Below are 19,090 nucleotides of genomic sequence, written 5' to 3'. Positions count from 1 at the left end.
AGGATGGCCTGGTGAGTCCAGTGCACCAACCTTCCTCATCTAGGTTGGGGGAGGGAAAAGGAGGAAGCAGGATTTCTTCTCCCCCAACTATTCCAGCCAGGACCAGTTACTTCGAGAACCTTCACCATTACCATTAAGGAGGGGGGGTATTATGCCGGCTGGCCTCTGCAATCAGTCCCCCCCCCGCCCCCGAGATGGGGAGAGGTCAGCATGCCTGATTATTTTGGCTGCTGGATGGCGGCTACTGGGCACCATAGAGCCCATCACACACAGTCCACCAGCAGCTGTGCCACCGTCCATGCAAAGCAGCCTGGGACTGGGGAGCCACCTGTCCCTCTCCACCTGGGTCAGGGGAGCACTGGTGCTGGGGCGAGGCATGAAAGGCTCTTGTGGCTGTTGTGTGGAGGCAGATCAAAGGGGCCAGGGTGGGGCAGGGAGGCCTGGTGGGGGGCCGCTGCATGAGCCATCTGCGAGGTGCTGGTGGCCCGGTCTCCTTGGGCCAGTGTGGGGGAGAGAAGTGGTGGCGCCTCATCTACTCTGGAGTAAGAGCCGTGGGGCTTGCTGAGGGACTGCAGATGGGACGTGGGAGCTGGAGGGGAGCCAAGGATGACCCCAAGGGTTTGGACAGCGCCCAGGGACCATGAGGTAGGAAGCCTGGGGAGGGGCTCCAGCTGGCCCTCAGGCCTCCACACAGAGAGGGCAGGTGGGGAGGTGGAGGCAGGACTCTGGTCAGCAGATCTTTGTTTCGGATCATCAGGGTATAGACCATGTTGAGAGCAGGAGGCTGGATGAGATCAGCCGGTGTAGGCAAAAGCGGGGTGCAGACTGGGCCGCGGGGGGGGTGGGGGGGCTTCAGGGCAGGGAAGTAATGCTCCCACGGGCGGAAATGCAGCACTTGGCCCGAACGACCCTTTAGAGGCCCAAGTCTCCGTCACACTGCCTCCTCCAGGAAGGCCTCCTCCTGGCTCCTCAGCTTGGGTCAGGGCCGCGGTCTCTGGGGAGTTCTGAGCTCAGCGTGGGGTCCCCACCGCGGCCCAGGAAGGCAGCACCGGGCCCAGGAGACGCTTTGGGAGATTTTATGGACTGCTTCCTGCCTGCTCCTCACGTTGCACATCGCCAGCGCGGGCAGGCGGGTGGGCACGGAAGGGGCCAGCCGCACGGGTGGGCTGTGCCAAGGAGGGGCCTGACCCGCGCGAGACGCAGGCGCGCCCCGGGGGCTAAGCCAGGGGCTCGCGGCACCTCCCCCCCCCCGCCCCCGCCCCCGCCCGCGGGCTCACCTGTGCGGCCGGTCCCAGCCCCGCCGCGACCTCCGCCGACCCGGGCGTCCGAGCCCCAGAACCGCAGCGCCGCGCGGGCCGGGCCGGGGCGGGGCGAGGGGCGGGCGGGCGCGGGGCGGGGGCCACTTCCGGGGCGGGGCCAGGTGAGGCGGGTCGGCCGCGGAGCGCAGGTGAGGCGCCGGGGGGCTGTGGGCAGGTGAGGCCCGGCGTCCGCGGGGGGAGCCCGCCCGAGCCTCGCGTGGGGACGCCACGCGGCTCCGACGGTGTGAGCGGGCGGCCGCCCCGGGTCACCGCCCAGGTGGGCCCGGCGACAGGTGTCCGGCGCGGGAAGGCGGGCGAGCCCAGCGGCCCCGCCCGGGGGTGGGGGGTCTGCTCGCCCTTCCCCCCCTCCCCTCTGGGTTTCCTGGAGCACGCTCCTCCCCCTCCTGGCCCCGCACCCTCTCCTCCCCCTCCTGGCCCCGCACCCACTCCCCTCCCTGCTCCCTGCCTCTCCCCCCTCCTGACCCCGCACCACTCCCCTCCCTGCCTCTCCCCCCTCCTCGCCGGCTGCGCACCTCCTCAGTCCCAGCTGCCTGCCTCTCCCTCACTCCCTCCCCTCCCTGCTCCCGGCCTGAGCCCCTCCCCTTCTCTCCCTGCCTCCTCCCGTCCTCTTCTCTCCCTCTTCAACCCTGCACCCCCTCCCCTCCCTGCCTCTCCTCCCCTTCCTCGCCCTCCCTCTTGGCCCTGCACTCCTTCCCTCCCTGCCTCCTCCCACTCCTCCCCCTCTCCCTGCACCCCTACCCTCCCCACCACTCCTCTTCTTTCTCACCCCTGCACCCCTTCCCTCCCTCCACCCCTCCCCTTTCTCCTGCCCCATCCCCTTTCACCCCTAGCCCCCTCCCCAGCCATCTGCCTGTCTGCTGGCCCCCCATTTCCCCCCCATTTGGGGTCTCTCATTTGGCAGGGTTGCATATTGTACGGGCACATCAGCCCCCTCACCCCAAACCAGGGAGGTGGGAGGCATCTTTCCATTTGACAAATGAGGAAACTGAGGCTGAGCAGGTGCTAGGCTGATTCAAAGCCAGGGCTCTGGCTGGGCTGCTGCTGGGCCAGCCCCAGGGGTGGAAGCCCAGGAGTGAGTGGGCCAGAACACACAATCAGTTAGGGGTGAGGCCCTGGCTCCTCTCCCGGTTCTCAAGCCCTGGCATGGGGCCTGGTCCCAGAATTCCTGGGGTCACTGACTGCAGCACTGGCTTGGGGCTGTGTGGGGTGGCTCCCCAGGCCCCTGGAGAAGGACCTTTAGAATCCTCAGGAAGGGGGCACAGGGGTGGGGACATGGCCCTGGCTGTCTGGTGGCCACAGACTGGGAGGTGCTGGGTCAGAGGCTACGCTGTGCTTCAGCACATCTGTGAAATGTGGTGTTAACATTCATGCCGGTGAGAACTCGGAATTTAAGTTAAGATTCAACAGTGAGCATCCTTTGGTTGGTTTCTGTTGGCCGTGGGGGATCTCATTCGTGCGTTTCTCCTTTAATACAGTGACTGACCATTCCTCCGTGTGACACCGGGAGGGGGCAGTGAGCAGGGACACGGGGTACCGGCCTGAGCCCAGCTCCTCCTGTGGACAGCCGCCTCCACAGTCCTTGGACACAGGAGACCCAGAGGGAAGCTGGGGGCTAGAGGGGGGTCACGGGGGGCATCCTGGAGGAGGCAGCCATTGAACTGGAAGATGGATGGGGGAGGTAGGCATGGAAGGTATGCAGGTTGGGGTCACACTGGGCGGGGGGGAGTTATTCACCCATAAGGTGGGGTGGGAATGCCTGCAGAGGACCTGATAGGTGGAGCCGGTAGGAATTCACGTAGATAACATCACTGAATCATTGAAATGGGACTCAGTGAGATGTTTTAAGGTCTGGAAACTTCCTTGACTAGACCTCGTGTAGATCTACGGCTTCTCCCTAACAGGCTCTTCCAGGCTGAGTCGGAGGTGCGCCGTAAACAGTGGCTTCAGTCAAAGGGGGCACAGCAAGAGCTCAGAGCACCCTGGAGCTGCCTGGCGTGCTTATCTTTGGGCTTATCTTTGGCCGCATCCAAGACTCCATCCCATCCTTTGATTTTAATGCTCTTTCCAGGCTGGGGACACTGAGGCACAGAGACGGCAGGGGAAAGAAAGCTGCAAGGGGAGGCAGAAACCTAGGTGTTGAGCAGGGTCGCTTCCTCTCTCAGGGACTCAGCCTCCTAACCTGGGAAACGGCTCCATTGGCCACCCTTCCCTAAGGGCCATCAGGCCCCGACCTGCAGGCTCGCTTGCCCCACGGCTCGCTCACAGCAGCCTCCCGAGGCAGGAGGGCTGTGACTATCCCCCTAGATGAGGACGTGGAGGCAGGGAGGCTCAGGTGACTCTCCGAGGGCGCAGGGCCCGGGCGTGGAGAGCCAGCTGGATGCCCACCGAGCTGTGGCTGCAGCGTCCTCACCTCCCTGCGTCCTCACCTCCCTGCCAGGCTGTGGCACCTCCGGGCCACTGGGGTCGGGCTTCTCGGTGGAGATGTTCAAAGCCTGCAGGTGACGGTCCTTCAGATGCCTCGGAAGTTAGCGTCAGGATCAAAGAATGCTCTCTCTGGTTTCTTTTCAGATACATTGTTAAACTTCTCCATCAACCCTTGGGTTGAAATGGATGCTCAGGGAAGATGTACTGGGTGTGTCCAGAGGCTTCCCGGGCCTCGGGGACACAGCCGAGGGGAGCCCTTCTGGGGACCGCACTGGGTGGTGTAGGGATGGCCTGGGAGATGCTCCTGTGGGGCTCCTGCTGGAGACACCTGCTCCCGAGTCCTGGCTCCTGGAACTTCCGGCAGCCCGCTCTGGGTGCCGTCCAGGTTTTTGGGTCCCCGTAGGGCGGGAGACCCGGCTGAGTCAGGGTCCCCGTGTTCTTGCCTCTCAAACAGGTTACATAAGCAGCAGGTTGTCCTGAGGCTCGGAGGGGACGTCATGGGCATTTAGGAGGGATAGGGTGGCGCTCTGCTCAGCAGCTGGCCCTGGAGCCCGGCTCCTGACCTCCCCGCCCCCTGGCTGTGTGCCCTGGAGTTGCTAACTGGGGTTGCTTGCCACTCCGTGTGCCTTGGTTTCCCCATCTGTAAATGCAATGTTAGTACCGACTCGGGGTTACTGGAAGGAGCGAATGAGTTGACTTGCGCTCAGCACCTGTGACAAGGTGTGGCGCCTTCATAAGTGTGTTTCGCAGTATTGGTTCTACCCACGGACCATGGGGAGCGTGAAGAGTGAGCTTGTGTGGAACCTGCTCCTGCCCTGGCTGAGGGGCAAGCAGTTCTTTCTTCTGATGGAGCCGACGGGCGGGGAGCCTGGTGAGTGTCCATCAGAAGGAACTGGTTTGGCAGGTCAGGAGTCCAGAAACTCCTGGGAAGCCATCCCTTCCCTTCCCCCTCCTGGAGGTGAAATTAAAACAAGCAGAGAGTGACGCCTGGGTGGCTCAGTGGTTGAACGTCTGCCTTTGGCTCAGGGTGTGACCCCAGGGTCCTGGGATTGAGTCCCCATCCGGCTCCCTGCAAGGAGCCTGCTTCTCCCTCTCCCTGTGTCTCTGCCTCTCTCTGTGTGTCTCTCATGAATAAATAAGTAAAATCTTAAAAAAAAAAAAAAAAGCAAGCAGAGAAAACCCTTGTGGACAGTGGGCTGTGTGGGCCGTGTGGGCCGTGTGGGCGGGCACCCTGGTTATCTACAGGGAGGCTTTGGTGGTTAAAGCCAGGGAGGGCTTTGAACCAGCAGGGGCACGGGTGGGACTTCTGGAAAGTGCTGCTGCTGCTTTTCCTTTTTTCTCTTTTTTTTAAAGATTTTATTAATTTATTTGAGAGAGAGAGAGAACAGAGGCAGAGGGAGAAGCAGGTTCCCCCTGAGCAGGGAGCCTGATGCGGGGCTCGGTCCCAGGACCCCAGGATCATGACCTGAGCCAAAGGCAGACGCCTCACCAGCCAAGCCACCCGGGCACCCCGAAAGTCCCTCTTCGTTAGGTCTTGTTCTCCGCTAAGTTCTGGGTGCCTCTGATGCCCCTGCAGCTCCCAGGTCACCACCGTTGGTTCTGTGCTGTTAAAACACCTTTGGGAGTAAGCAGGACGGCCCAGTGTGAGCTGCTGCCGTGCTGCAGCCACACCTGGTCTGGGCTCGCCCCCACCTGCCTTCACCTGCTTACTCCCCCACCTCCAGCCCACCCCCCCACACACACCTGCTCCTGTATGATTTTTTTTTATTAGATTTTATTCACTTATTCATGAGAAAGAGAGAGGCAGAGACACAGGCAGAGGGAGAAGCAGGCTCCATGCAGGGAACCCAACATGGGACTCGGTCCCGGGACTCCAGGACTCCAGGATCACGCCCTGCCCCGAAGGCAGGCGCCAAACTGCTGAGCCACCCAGGGATCCCCTCCTGTATGATTTTAAGTAGTCCCCAGACTCCATAAATATCACAGTGTGGATCCCTTTTTTTTAACATGACAATACTATTACTATGCTTTTTTTTTTTTTTTTTTTAACATTTTATCTATTTATTCATGAGAGACACAGGCAGAGGGAGAAGCAGGCTCCCTGCATGGGAGCCCAATGCAGGACTTGATCCCAGGACCCCAGGATCATGACCTGAGCCGAAGGCAGACGCTTAACCACTGAGCCACCCAGGCACCTCTGCTTAAAACAGTTAACATAGGGGTACCTGGCTGGCTCATTCGGTGGAATGTGCGACTCTTAATCTCAGGGTTGTGAATTTGAGCCCTACGTTGGGTATAGAAATCACTTAAAATGTTTTAAAAAAACCAATTAACATAATTCCATAATGTGCAGTACGCATTTGGATTCCCATTTGCTTCCAATATCAATTTTTTTATCCCTTTTTATTTACTTATTTATTTTTAATAGGCTCCGCACCCAGCACAGAGCCCATTGCGAGGCTGGGACTTGCAACCCTGAGATTAAGAGTTGCGTGTTCTGGCGACCGAGCTACCCAGGTGCCCTCAGATTGAATTCTTGAATTGGACTTGAGCCAGCGGTAATAACAAGGAACCATTTATGGGTCCCTTCCTCCCTGCAGGAGCCGCTGTGCTCCAGGTAGCCAAGACAGCCCGTGGGAAGGCCCCGAGGCGGCAGCAGCTTGAAGTGTTTGAGGGGCAACCTCAGACAGCCCTGAGGCCTGTGTGGCTGGAGCAGAGAGAGTGGGGCTGGGGTGGAGGTGGCATGAGGTGGCCGCAGGCACAGACGTGAAGAGTCAGTGTTTCAGGTGCTTGCAGGGGCTTGAATTTTATTCCAAGAACTGCAGCAGGTGTTGGTGCTCGCAGGGTGTCAGGAGGCGTCTGGATTGGGTAGTCGGGATATTCAAATCCAGCACGGGGGTGGGGAGATGTATAGAACCGAGATCGGGGTTTGAGAATGGAGAGCGTGGCATTGAGCACTCATTAGGAGGAGTCCCACGGTCTCCCCCTCGCCGCCCTCCTCGCTGGCCCTGGGCTGGTTAGTGTTGGGACTTGGGTGAGGCAGACGCGGCCCTGGCTGTCGGTGACCGTATGGTGATGGGTCGGGGACACACAGGCACATGGTCCAGGCCCATGAGGACTCTGAGGGAGTGGGGTGTTGCCCCAGGGGAAGCCCCTCTCCCAGCTTGGGGTAGGAGGGCCAACTGAGGCCTCAGGATGCTTTTTTTTTTTTTTTAAAGATTTTATTTATTTATTCATTTATTTTTTTAGATTTTATTTATTTATTCATAGAGACACACAGAGAGAGAGAGAGGCAGAGACACAGGCAGAGAGAGAAGCAGGCTCCATGCAGAGAGCCTGACGTGGGACTCGATCCAGGGTCTCCAGGATCACGCCCTGGGCTGCAGGCGGTGCTAAACTGCTGCGCCACCGGGGCTGCCCAGGATGCTTTTGATTATAAGGAAGAGAAAACCCAATTGTGAACTGGCCCAAAAGCCAAGGAGGGTATTTTGGCCCACGAAGCTGAAATGGTCTGGCGATGGTGTGGAGACCAGGTACGGCTCAATCAGGGTCTGGCAATTCCCTGCCTTCTTTATGAACCCCTGGATCTTCAGTGGGGAGCGAGTTGGCTGCAGCATTCTGGCCTCATCTTCATACGTGGCTGTGTGGACAGGGACTTCTCTAGGGGTCTTCTCTTGCGATCTTTCCCAGAAGCGTCAGGAAAACTTTTCCTGGTGCCTCATGGACCTGAACGAAGCCATTCCTGGGACCAGAGAAGTGGCCCTGTGCTGACTAGCTCGGGCTTGGCTTCCCCTAACACAGCTTGGAGAAGGGAGATAGGATGACTGTTAGGTAAGCAGGCCACCCGGGAGGGCTGTGCAGGGGATGGTCTGCGCCTGCACGAGCACCCGGGTACCCCGGCGGGGAGGCGGGGGTGGAGCAGCCCTGTCTGCCCAGACGGCCATGGGAGTGGGAGCCGCTGAGTCCTGGCACCGTGGCTGCGAGAGCCCCCAGCGAGCGGCTCTGGGGCAGAGTCCTTTGGCCTGTCGGCGTACCGACCCGGCAAGCTCACGCAGCCCATTACAGCCTGTTTGGGTCTCGCTGCTGGTGTCTCACCTGGGAATCATGCCCGGTTCCAGTGGCCTCTGGTGCTACTACTACCTGGACGCTGGTCCACACGTGCCTTCCTGCCGGTGTCGGGGCCTCAGTGCTGCGTGTGAGGAAGAGCAGGAAGTGGGGGGTCTGCTTTACTGAATTTGGAGCAGAACTGAAACAAGAGCGTGAAAATCGCTTTTGGGGAAGAGGGAGAGAGAGGGCGCGTGCGTGCGCACACCAGGGGAGGGCAGGGGGGAGGGAGACAGAGAATCTCAAGCAGACTCAGGACCCCGAGATCATGACCCGAGCCGAAATCAAGAGTCAACACTCAAACGACTAGAGCCACCCAGATGCCCCTAAAAATTACTGTTTACGAGGTACCACTAGAGACCTGGGAATCCTAACTCTGGTGACCCCCACCCCTCGGCCCCCCAGCCATGGGCAAGGGCTCCAACCACTCCCACGTGGGCACTGCATCCCCTTCCCCTCGGGGTGCCAGCCCCTCTCCCTGGGGCCTGTGAAATACGGGCTTGGGGGCCCTCCCACCCCTCCATCCCTTTAGCAGAAGCTCCTTCTGCGATGCGCGGGCAAACCCTTCCTCTGTGCACCCTGCACACGACCACACCACTCAAATTCAATTTAGTGCTAATTTGCCCGAGGTAAGTAGGTGTTAATTTGTAGCTACTGCATTAAGATAATTGCTGTGAGGGGCCTATTTGTGAAATGTGCAGATATATTTTTATAGCAACAAACCATTTTGCTATGAATTATAAACAGACAGGTCCGGTGATTTGGAATCTCTTTTGCATAACATGCACGTTGCAGCAGGCTTGCTCCGGTCCATGTCTCCAGCCAGCGCCCCCCACCCCCGCTCCCCCCTCCTCGGGCAGGGGCGGGGGCGGGGGGGGGGCTCCTCGGGGAGCCTGGCTCTCGGCTCAGGGGAAAGGGTCTGGCACCGAGAGACCCAGGGGGAAGTGGCGGTGGGCAGACTCAGGTGGAGGGTGATGGAGCTTGTGCCCCAAAACCACCGCTTAGGAGGGTCAGTGCATTTGTAGTATCTGCGCGATGCTAGGTTCTTTTTTTTTTTTGTTTTTTGGGTTTGGTTTTTTTTTTTTTAAGTTTCTGTTTATTTTTTAAAAGATTTTATTTATCTATTCATGAGAGACACTGAGAGAAAGAGAAGGGGACACAGGTAGAGGGAGAAGCAGGCTCCATGCAGGGAGCCCAACGCGGGACCCGATCTCAGGTCTCCAGGATCCCACCCTGGGTTGAAGGTGGCACCAAACCACCCGGGCTGCCCAGATTTCATTTATTTAACAGAGACAGAGCACAAGTACGGGAGGCGGCAGACAGAGGGAGAGGGAGAAGCAGGCTTCCCGAGGAGCAGGGAGCCCGACGCGAGGCTGGACCCCGGGATCATGACCCGTGCCAATGGCAGGTGCCCCGTGGTGGTAGGTTCTAGGGATCCTGTGCACGCGTCCAGGCAGCAGCTCAGCCCTCACGAAGCTGATCTGCTGAGGGGGCCCCATGGTAACATTAACCTGAGGACCACAGACGCAGGTGCACCCTCGCAGATGAGGAGGGTGGAGGTTTACAGATGAGCTCTGGGACATTAACTGCGTGGGACAGGCTGGGGAGGGGATTGTGTCAACACAGGTCGTGAGGATGAACAGGACATGGGGGGGAGCACCAGTGTGTATTTGGTCTCTGACCCAGTTCTGGGCACGGGGCTCCTTGGAACCCAGGGACCCTCCTGAGTTATGGGAGTGTCTTTTCTCATTCTTAAAGGGTTCCTTTTGGGCACCTTGGGGGCTCAGCAGTTGAGTGTCTGCCTTCAGCTCAGGGTGTGACCCCGGGGTCCTGGGATCGAGTCCCACATCGGGCTCCCCGCAGGGAGCCTGCTTCTCCCTCTGCCTGTGTCTCTGCGTCTCTCATGAGTAAATAAAATCTTTAAAAAAAATAAAATAAAGGGTCCCTTTGGATCTTACCTGAGTTCATGCTAATGAGGGGGCTAGTGGAGGGGGCTAGAGAGTGGACCCCCTCCCTCCTGATGAGAGGGTTTGAGCCTTTCAGCCCTACCCCCCAACCTCTAGGGAGAGACCTGGGGCTGGTAGTTGAGGTCCATCATCAAGCACAGTGATGATTTAGTCCTGCCTCTGTGCTAAGCTGCGTAGGAGAGCTTCCCGGCTGCCGAGCACATGGGGGTGCTGGGAAGGTAGTGCACCCAGAGACCGTGCACACACACACGATACCTTGCCCTGTGCAGCTCCTCTTTTTTTTTTTTTAAAGATTTTATTCATTCATAAGGTCCTGGGGTAGGCGGGAGCGGCATGGGATTTGGGAGAGCATCTGACGGGCTGAGTTTCTGGGGCTGCAGCATAGTGGGGAGAGAGAGGAGGATGCCCAGGGTAAGGGGGTGCAGGTGGAGTCCAAGCCGGACTGGAAGCCCCAAGCTGTGGGGCCTCACATCCTTGAGCGGGAGCCTGCTGTCCTGTGAACAAGGCCGGGCTACATGTGCCTTTTTTTTTACTCCGTGTCCCTTCCTTGCAAAGCTCTAGGTGCCTGGAGCAAGGCTAACATTAAAAGATCATTTCCAGAAAAGGGATAAAGCCATGACTGTCCTACAGACAGAAAAATGGACTCGCGTTAAGGATTTTGTTTAACTCACGAGGGAGCCAGGCGGGTGGTGTCACCGGACGGAGGATCTGACGTACAGAGGTCGGGAATACAGAAATAAAGTGACAGGGAGGCAACTGAGGGCATTTTGGGGGAGGGGGAGGTGGGGGGCAGAGGGAGAGCCCACCGGACTTCCACCTTCCACAGGACAGGACGGGATTTGCATCTCTGTAGACAAGTATTATTTTGTGTTGCTCTCAGCTCTCTGCAGTTTGCATAGTTAAAACTCCCAAAGGATGGAGCGGGGTAGCCCCCGGAGGGGGTTCTCTGTTCTGGACAATGTATAGTTTCCTTTCTTTCTTTCTTCTTCTTTTTTTTTTTTTTTTAATTAACTTATTTGACAGAGAGAGAGAGAAGGGGATAGAGCACAAGCAGGGGGAGCAGCAGAGGCAGAGGGAGAAGCAGGTTCCCTGCGGGGAGCCCGATGCGGGACTCGATCTCAGGACCCTGGGGTCACGACCTGAGCTGAAGGCAGACGCTCAACCACTGAGCCTCCCAGGCGCCCCTGTTTTGTGATTCTGGTAATTCATAGGAAGAGGCAACCTGAGTATGTGAGAAACTTGAATCAGGTTCTCGAGGGACATGAGCCAATAGATATTTATCTATAATTTTGTCTGCAGGTGTTGGCTTTTTATGCAGTTGTGGGCGCTAGCAAATCTAACATCCGTAGGGCAGCAGGAATTCTCCGTTTATCTCCAGGCAGAAGTCCGTCCCTGAATAAAAACCTCAGCGTTTGCTTTGAAGGCCTTCAACAGATTAGACGAGGCCCACCCACGTTCTGGTACATTAGCAGCTTTACGCAAAGTCAGGGGGATTAACTGTAAACGTTAATCCCATCTACAGGTACCTTCACAGCCACACCCAGGCTGGTGTTTGACCAAACAGCTGGGCTCCACTGGCCAGACAAGTTGACACGTAAAATCAACTGTCACAAGGCCGATAGGACCAGATTTACCCTGGTGCCCGAGCCCACTGCTCGCCTGGATGCCTCCCAGCCAGTCAGCGCCACTTGGGCTCCTGGACCTGCAGCTGTGGAACCAGCTGGGCCCGGTGGGAGCAGGACACTGGCCTCCCCGAGGGGCTCCTCAGCTCCTTAAGCAGCAGCAGCACAGAGGGGCTTCCTTCTCCTACGCTGGCCGGGCTCCCATCCTGTTCCCATCCCGCGTGGGGTGGGGTCCCACTGACCACGTGCAGTGGGGGTGAAGAACCATCTGATGCTGGTGCGTGCCGAGCCTTATTTTACTCGAGTATAAGATTGTGGGGCTGGGGGAGCTTACAGGGTCCTCCTTACAGACCCCTCCCTCCACCTTTTGCCACAGCAAGGCACCTGCCCACCTGTGCGTTTGCAAAATTCAAAACAAACAAAGCTGCCCGTGCTTTCTGAGATAGGCGATCCGGGTACAGGTTTTGAGCAAATGAAGGAAAAAAGGAGTAAATATCACTTTGTTTGGTTAAAGCGGACTCTGGAGGAAAAGCAAAGCCTCCTTGGCTTTGGTGGCCTTGAGCTCCCCAGGCCCAGCTGCTTCCTCATGCGGCTCAGCAGGGAGGCTCTTCCCCCCGAGACAGAGGAGCAAGAAGAGGCCTGGGTCCCTCCTGGCTGTTCTCAGCGCCTCCTGCGAGGCTTTGAAGTGAGAATGTTCCAGACAGTTCTCCCCTGGGTCGGGCGGGTCCCTCAAGACGTGTCCCCGGAACGTTGCTTTTGAGCTATTTGCCTGGCTTGTAGCAGGTGCGTCGGTCCAGGCTAGCCCACAGAAGGGGTGCGGGAGCACCCTGAAGCTCTGGGGGTGGGGACAAGGTGGCCCCTTCCCATGCTCCAACTTTGGGGAGGCCCTCTGGCCTGTCGTGAGGGATAAGCAGAATGACCGGGTGGTGGTGAGTCCCCCACAAGGCTGGGTGGTCCCCTTTCCGCCCCCCGACAGCAACAGCCCTCGGCACCCTTGTGCCTGGCAGCCAGTCTCATTAGGTGGCCCAGGGACGCGTGACCGAGGTGAACAAGCTCTCCACTTAGCAGGCTTTCTGGCCGGCACTCCTTGCACCCCAGCTGCCATGGCCCGAGCTGTGGGGGTAGATGATTGAGTTTCTTTTCTCACTTTCACCTCAGGTAGTGGGTGGCTCGCAGCCGGGCCCTGATGTCACCACTGCCACCCTCCCTGGAGCTGCCTGCAGCTCCGGGGAAAGCCAGATTTGGAAGGTGGCTCGGTGCTCCCGACGTGGACACCGTGGGCCCGGGGGTCTGTGTGGGGCAGTGCTGGGCCTCCGTTGCCTGGTGCTCTGGGCCCTGCATCCTGCCAGGGAGCAACCTGATCCCGTGTGTGGACCCCAGCCCTGGCCAGCTGGCTGTATGGCTTCCATCCCATCTGGCTTCCCTGTGCTCCGAAGCCATGGCCTCTAGGGTTGGGGACCTTGGAAAAATGTGGGCGACGCCAGCCCAGGGAGGCCGTGGGCACAGTTGGTAGCAAGTCTGGTCACTGGTATGAAATGTGGGTCTTGAGCGACTGGTCTGGAACTGTCTTGTGTGCTGGGGTAGGAGGTGGTGTCACAGCGGCGAGGGCCTTGTTGGAGATGGGGGCCTGGGTCCCAGGTGGAGCCAAGCCAGGACCTGCGTGTGTGCACGTGAAAGGTGTGACTCCCCAGGCCTCACCTGCCCTTCTTCCTGGGGCCACTCCCCTTCCCCGTCCCTCCCCTGCCCTGGGCTCCCTCCTTGTGCCCTGCCAGGGTCTCCCACCAGCAGTGTCCTGGCTGCACCCCCAGGACTTGGCAGCAGGGCCCTGCTCCGTCTCAGCCCAGAGAGGGCAAGGCCCCTGGCAAGGCCACCAGCCATCCGAGGAGGGCGGGGGGGGGGGGGGGAGACATGGAGGGAGGGCGCAGGCTGGTTGGAACTGGGGTGTGAGCTGGGTCACTATCGCCAGGGCTCCCAGAAGTGGAAATGCAAACCACCCAGGGCTGCCTGTGCCGAAGTGGATGAGAGGTGGACGGGAAGGAGACGGGAGTCCGTGGAGGCAGCTCCGGGCCGCATCGGCCTCAGTTCTGTTGTCCGATAAATGGGGGCAGATGGTGGCCTTTGTCAGGGCCGGGCCGGGGCTGTGTTCCCGCCTCCCTTGTTCCCTCCGCAGTCGTACGGGGTCGGAATTGCTCCGAGAGCAGGAGCTTGGAAGGAATAGTAGGGAGCACGTGCTTGATGCGGGAATTGATGCTGTTCCTTGCGGGTTCTCTGTGCGTCTCAGCTGAACCCTGGGAACGGGGCTGGCATAGCCCCTGCGTGGCCCTCCCCACTGGCGGCTCCGGGCGGTTCCTGTGCACGGTGACGGGGTCCTGTGCCACCCCAAGGACACGGACCAGGCCCCATCAGTACCGTCTGCCATTCGGACCCTGTTGGCAGCTCCCCGTGTCCTGGGACCAGCTCCCCTGCTTGTTCATGAACCAGGGTTCCAGCAAGCTCTGTGCTCACGCCACTGCCCTTGGCCTTCCGGTGTCTGATGCGCCCACCCCGCCCCTCCTCGCTCTGTCTCTCTCTCTCCTTTTTTAAAAATTTTATCTATGGGATGCCCGGGTGGCTCAGTGGTTGAGCACCTGCCATCGGCTCAGGGAGCGACCCCGGGGACCCTGCAGGGAGCCTGCTTCTCCCTCTGCCTGTGTCTCTGCCTGTCTCTCAGGGTCCCTCATGAATAAATAAATAAAAATCTTTAAAAAAGGATTTTTATTTATTTATTTGACAGGGCATGGGTGAGCGGGGCGGAGGGGCAGTGGGAGAAGCAGGCTTTCCGCTGAGCAGGGAGCCCAGTGACGTCGGATTCAATCCCAGGACCCTGGGACTGGGACCATGACCTGAACCCAAGGCAGATGCGTCACTGTCTGGGGCCACCCAGGTCCTACTTTTTTTTTTTTTTTTAAATAACATCAGTTTTTGAAGAGGCTGGGCTAGTTGCCATGTGGAATGTCTGGTTCTAGATTTCACGGTGCCCTCTCTTGTGTTTGTGGGTTCCCGAGGGCCAGTTCGTCTAGAACAGCCGTGCTGGAGGCTCCCTGAGATCCACAGGAGACCTTCGGGCACAAAGTCTTGGTGGGTGTGTCCTCGGCCCAGCAGCGCCCCGGGAGCTACCGACGGTGGCGGCTCACTGGCGTTAGGCTTGCTCACTTGACTAAGGCGCCGGCCAGGCACCCAGACACAGGCATGTGCCCCCCACTCCTTTCCTGCGCCCCAGATCCCCTGCCTCCCTGCGGGGAGGTGTGCTCCTGGCGGCTTGGGCTGACTATTCTGGGGTCTGGGATGTTAGGGGCTGATGGCTGGGCTCAGAGTGGTCGGTCCGGGTGGATTACAAAATGCACGTGTAATCTGAGTATGACTCTATTTTTATTTTTTAAAGATTTTATTTATTCATGAGAGGCACAGAGGGAGAGAGGCCCAGACGCAGGCAGAGGGAGAAGCAGGCTGCCTGCGAGGAGCCCGATGCAGGACTCGATTCCGGGCCCCCGGGATCACACCCTGGGCCAAAGGCAGACACTCAACCGCTGAGCCCCACCAGGTGTCCCCAAGAGTGAGTTTAGAGAACATGGGTGTATCCAGACCAAGACCGGAGGCAACGTGCAGAAATAAAAATTGTTCGCAGGATCCGGGGCAGCTTTCCTCCCCTTAAATTACGTCCTTGGTGTTGCTGTTAGGCCAAACTTTGCCGTCTAGACATGCTCTGAGTAGAGGGAGGGCAACGGATTGAATTGCGGCGACATGAAGCGGACCAGGCTCGCTAAGAGATCATGTTATCAGCCTGGCACGAGGGACATTTGGATCAAGGGCAGAGCAGTGACCTTGGGGGCCCCATGGAATGCGGGTCGCTCAGCCATGTCTTGGGGGCAGAGGGAGCCAGGGCCGGTGCCGGTGTAGGGCTCAGGGTGTAGGGCCTGGGTTGGGTGTAGGGCCTGGGTCAGCTGGGGTGCCACGTAGCTCCATTGCTAAGCCAGTTTCCCCCTCAGAGTTTTCGGAAACGAAGTTCATTTACCTTGTAACACAATCAGAAAGAAAAGCAGGGTGGGCGTGGTCGTTTCATTCTCCTCGAATAGAGGACGTTGAGGTAGTTTTCATGGACTTTTCAAAGAAAATAATTTTGTTAGAAGTGACAGGTCGTCTATAATCCAAACTGGCTTATGCGGGAAAGAGGATTCATTGGAAAAATAAATAAATAAATAAATAAATAAATAAATAAATAAATAAATAAATAAACAAACAAACAAACAAACAAACAAACAAATAAAACATACATACATACATACATACATACATACATAAATAAATAAATAAATAAATAAATAAATAAATAAATAAATAAAAAGAGGATTCATTGGATCTTTGCATCCAGGTGCAGCTGAATCCAGGAGCATGGTGTTTTAGGGGACTGCTTCTCTGCCTTGCTCTGCCTTTTTCTGCCTTTGGGTTCATTCTTCTCACATTCCACCTGGTGACCTTTGGTAGTTCCAAGCCCACCGCCTCATGGTTTGGGGTGCAACGGAATAAACTTAAGTATCTTTTCTGGGATGCCTTGGGGGGCTGAGTGGTTGAGTGCCTGCCTTCGGCCCAGGGCATGATCCTGGAGACCTGGGATCGAGTCCCACGTCGGGCTCCCTGCAGGGAGCCTGCTTCTCCCTCTGCCTGTGTCTCTCGCTCTCTCTCTGTGTGTCTCTTATGAATAAATAAGTAAAATCTTAAAAAAAAAAAAGTATGTAAAAAAGATATCTTTTCTTAGGGCACCTGGGTGGCTCTGCCAGTTAAGCATCTGACTTTTGGTTTCAGCTCAGGACATGATCTCAGGCTTGTGAGATCAAGCCCCATGTCGGGCTCTGTGCTGGGCATGGAGCCTACTTTATTTTTTTATTTTTTTTAAACATTTTATTTATTTATTCATAGAGACGCAGAGAGAGAGAGAGAGGAGAGAGAGAGGCAGAGACAGAGGCAGAGGGAGAAGCAGGCTCCATGCAGGGAGCCCGACGTGGGACCTGATCCCGGGTCTCCGGGATCACGCCCTGGGCTGGAGGCAGCACTAAACCCACTGAGCCACCAGGGCTGCCCATTTATTTTTATTATTTTTATTTTTTTATTTTTTAAAGATTTTATTTATTCATGAGAGACACACAGAAGAGAGAGAGAGAGAGAGAGGCAGAGACACAGGCAGAGGGATAAGCAGGCTCCATGCAGGGAGCCCGACATGGGCCTCGATCCGGGGTCCCCAGGATCACACCCCGGGCTGAAGGCGGCACTAAACCACTGCGCCACCGGGGCTGCCCTGGAGCCTACTTTAAAAAAAAAAAAAAATCATTTCTTCTCCATAGCTTTTATGGAAGTCTCAGAATTCGCCCCGATTAGCACAGTGGAGACGTGGGATCACTCCCGACCTTACCTCTGTGGCTCAGGGCGTTTGCAGCCGTGATTGGCCAGGCAAGGACCCCATGTTCTGACCCTGGGGCCTGAAGTGGGTGCGTTACTGGCAGAGGGGGCAGGGATGCTGGTGGCCATGAGGACAGCTGTCCGCTCTGTCCAGCCAGGTCCCCCTTCCTCTGTGACCACAGGCCTGGACTGTGGCCGTGGTGCGTGTCTATGGTGTCCTCCTGTGGTGCAGGCAGTGTAGACCGGGGATGCTGTGCCCCTGCCGTCTTTGGTGTCGGGAGGCGGCCTCCGCTGCCCCTGTGGCCTCTGCAGGCTCCTTGGCCACTGTCAGTTCCTGCATGTTTCTGCTGAAGGCCGCTCCCTTCCTCCTGCTGACCATTTCCTGTCCGGGTCCCTCTCAGCCTGAGCACTTTTGAGGGCACATGTCCGTTCCCCCCTGTGTCTGGGACCCAGGGTCCTGCCCAGGGCATGCCTGTCGAGGGAACAGATGTGGTTTCCCGCTGCCGCCAGGCATTCCGCAGTGTGACACTGGCCCCCTGTCCTGCACGCAGCCCTTCCACCTCCTGGGCAAGCCCTCCCCAACTGCCTGACCCTGACACGTCTGACCCCCCGAATTCCCTCAGTTTTCACAGCGTGAACAGACACACCCACACATCAGCACCTGGGAGTAGAATGTGGCCAGCCCCCATGCCCTTCCCTGTTGACAGAGGCTGGCCTCTGTCGCCGTAGGTTTGTTTTGCCTGCTTCAGACTTTTAAAACGTGGAATCGTGTACCTGACCTTTTGCTGGGTGTGATGGTGAGACACCCCCTCCCTGCCCCGGGTTGGGACGCACAGCTGTGGAAGACACACGGCTGCGGGGCGGGTGGCCGGGGGACGGTCTGGTTACAGCTGCCTTCCACTGGCTGTGGCTACTTAGGCTTGGGGCTGTTTTGAGAGTGCCGCCCAGAGCCCCCGGCCCCTGTCTTCCCATGCACAGATTTCCATGCACATTCTGCTGCGTGTGTGTGTGTGTCCAGGACTGGGACCCCGGGGCCTGGGGCGCCCACTTACAAGTATTCTTCATACTAAGATTCTAGTGTTTAAACAGCAGCTGTCATGGGCAAGCACGGACTCTGACTTCCTCTCCCCCGCCCCAAAGTGATCAGTTGTGACCATGATGAGGGGGTCTCCATGAACCCCTTCCCCCAGGCAAGGGACATGCATCTCCGGACCCTGGGCCCTCCCTGACTCTCTCTGCTCCTGCACACCTCTGACCGGTGCCCTGGGTGAGTGCCTCTGCATCATCTCGTCCCGGGCTCTGCACCCGGGCAGATGACTCCCTGACCCCTGGGTCAGTTTTCTCATCTGTAAAATGGAGAAGGAAAAACACAGGGAGTTTTGAAGAAGGGGAAGGGGAAGGAAGATTTTTACATTTTTCATGTTCATAAAACATGCTTTACGTTGTCAGCTGTGCATTGTTTTAGTTTGGATCACTGCATCTTCTCAGAGCCCCATGGGCTTCTGCAAAAATGAGAAACGGCTAAATGTGGAAAAATAAATGGATTTATCACCCCTCATCCTAGCACTCTTAGAAAACATCATTTTAACAAAGTCGTATGTTTCCTTTTGCTATTAAAAATGGGTCCGGGGCACCTGGGGGGCTCAGACGGTGGAGGGTCTGCCTTTGGCTCAGGTCATGATCCTGGGGTCCTGGGATTGAGCCCCATGTCAGGTTCCCCACTCGTGTTCTCTCGCTCTCTCTCACAAATAAATAAATAGACAAATAATTTTTTTAAAAAAATAACGCACAACCGTGAGCAGTTCTGATCAATCTTTGCTGGCCTCATTTCCCCCTCCCTAAATGGGTGCAGGAGGGTGCGTGCATCTCTCTGAGCAGAAATGATGGTGGCCTTGAGGGCTTCGGTTCTGGTGGCACTGTTCTCGCTCCAGGTGTGCCCCACCCTTGTGGCCGCCCTGCCCTGCCCCGCTGGGACATGGGGCTGCTTGGTGAGGGGGAGCCCTGGCCGCGGGCAACAGTCCCAAGGAAGAGGCCGTCACACGTGGGGTCGGCGCCACCTTCGGGGCTCCGGCTCCTTGGACCTCCCCCACGTGGAGGGGGTGCTGGGCAGTTGAACAGAAGTGGAAACATTGTCTCGATTTGGGGTCTTGGGGAATCAGAAGTGGGTGCGTTTTTTTTTTCTTAAACGTTTTATTTATCTATTTGGGGGGGGGGTGCGCACAAT

At 57.6% G+C, this 19,090-nt stretch overlaps 1 protein-coding gene across 5 annotated transcripts in view; it reads left to right on the top strand.

Annotated features, from left to right (window-relative positions):
- The first annotated feature begins 620 nt into the window (after nt 1-620).
- The window catches only part of ARHGAP8 (Rho GTPase activating protein 8), a 67,026-nt gene continuing 48,556 nt past the window's right edge, over nt 621-19,090 (top strand). Inside the window, exon 1 of one of the 5 annotated variants that reach the window (XM_072843578.1) lies at nt 621-645. In XM_072843578.1, coding sequence (XP_072699679.1) covers nt 641-645 — 5 coding nt within the window. In that variant the 5' untranslated portion in view covers nt 621-640. The other 4 variants (XM_072843579.1, XM_072843580.1, XM_072843581.1 and 1 more) reach the window with 4 other exon arrangements.

Source organism: Canis lupus, chromosome 11, assembly GCF_048164855.1.
Source record: "Canis lupus baileyi chromosome 11, mCanLup2.hap1, whole genome shotgun sequence".
Taxonomy (NCBI): Eukaryota; Metazoa; Chordata; class Mammalia; order Carnivora; family Canidae; genus Canis; species Canis lupus.
This window is presented reverse-complemented; position numbering and strand designations above follow the sequence as displayed.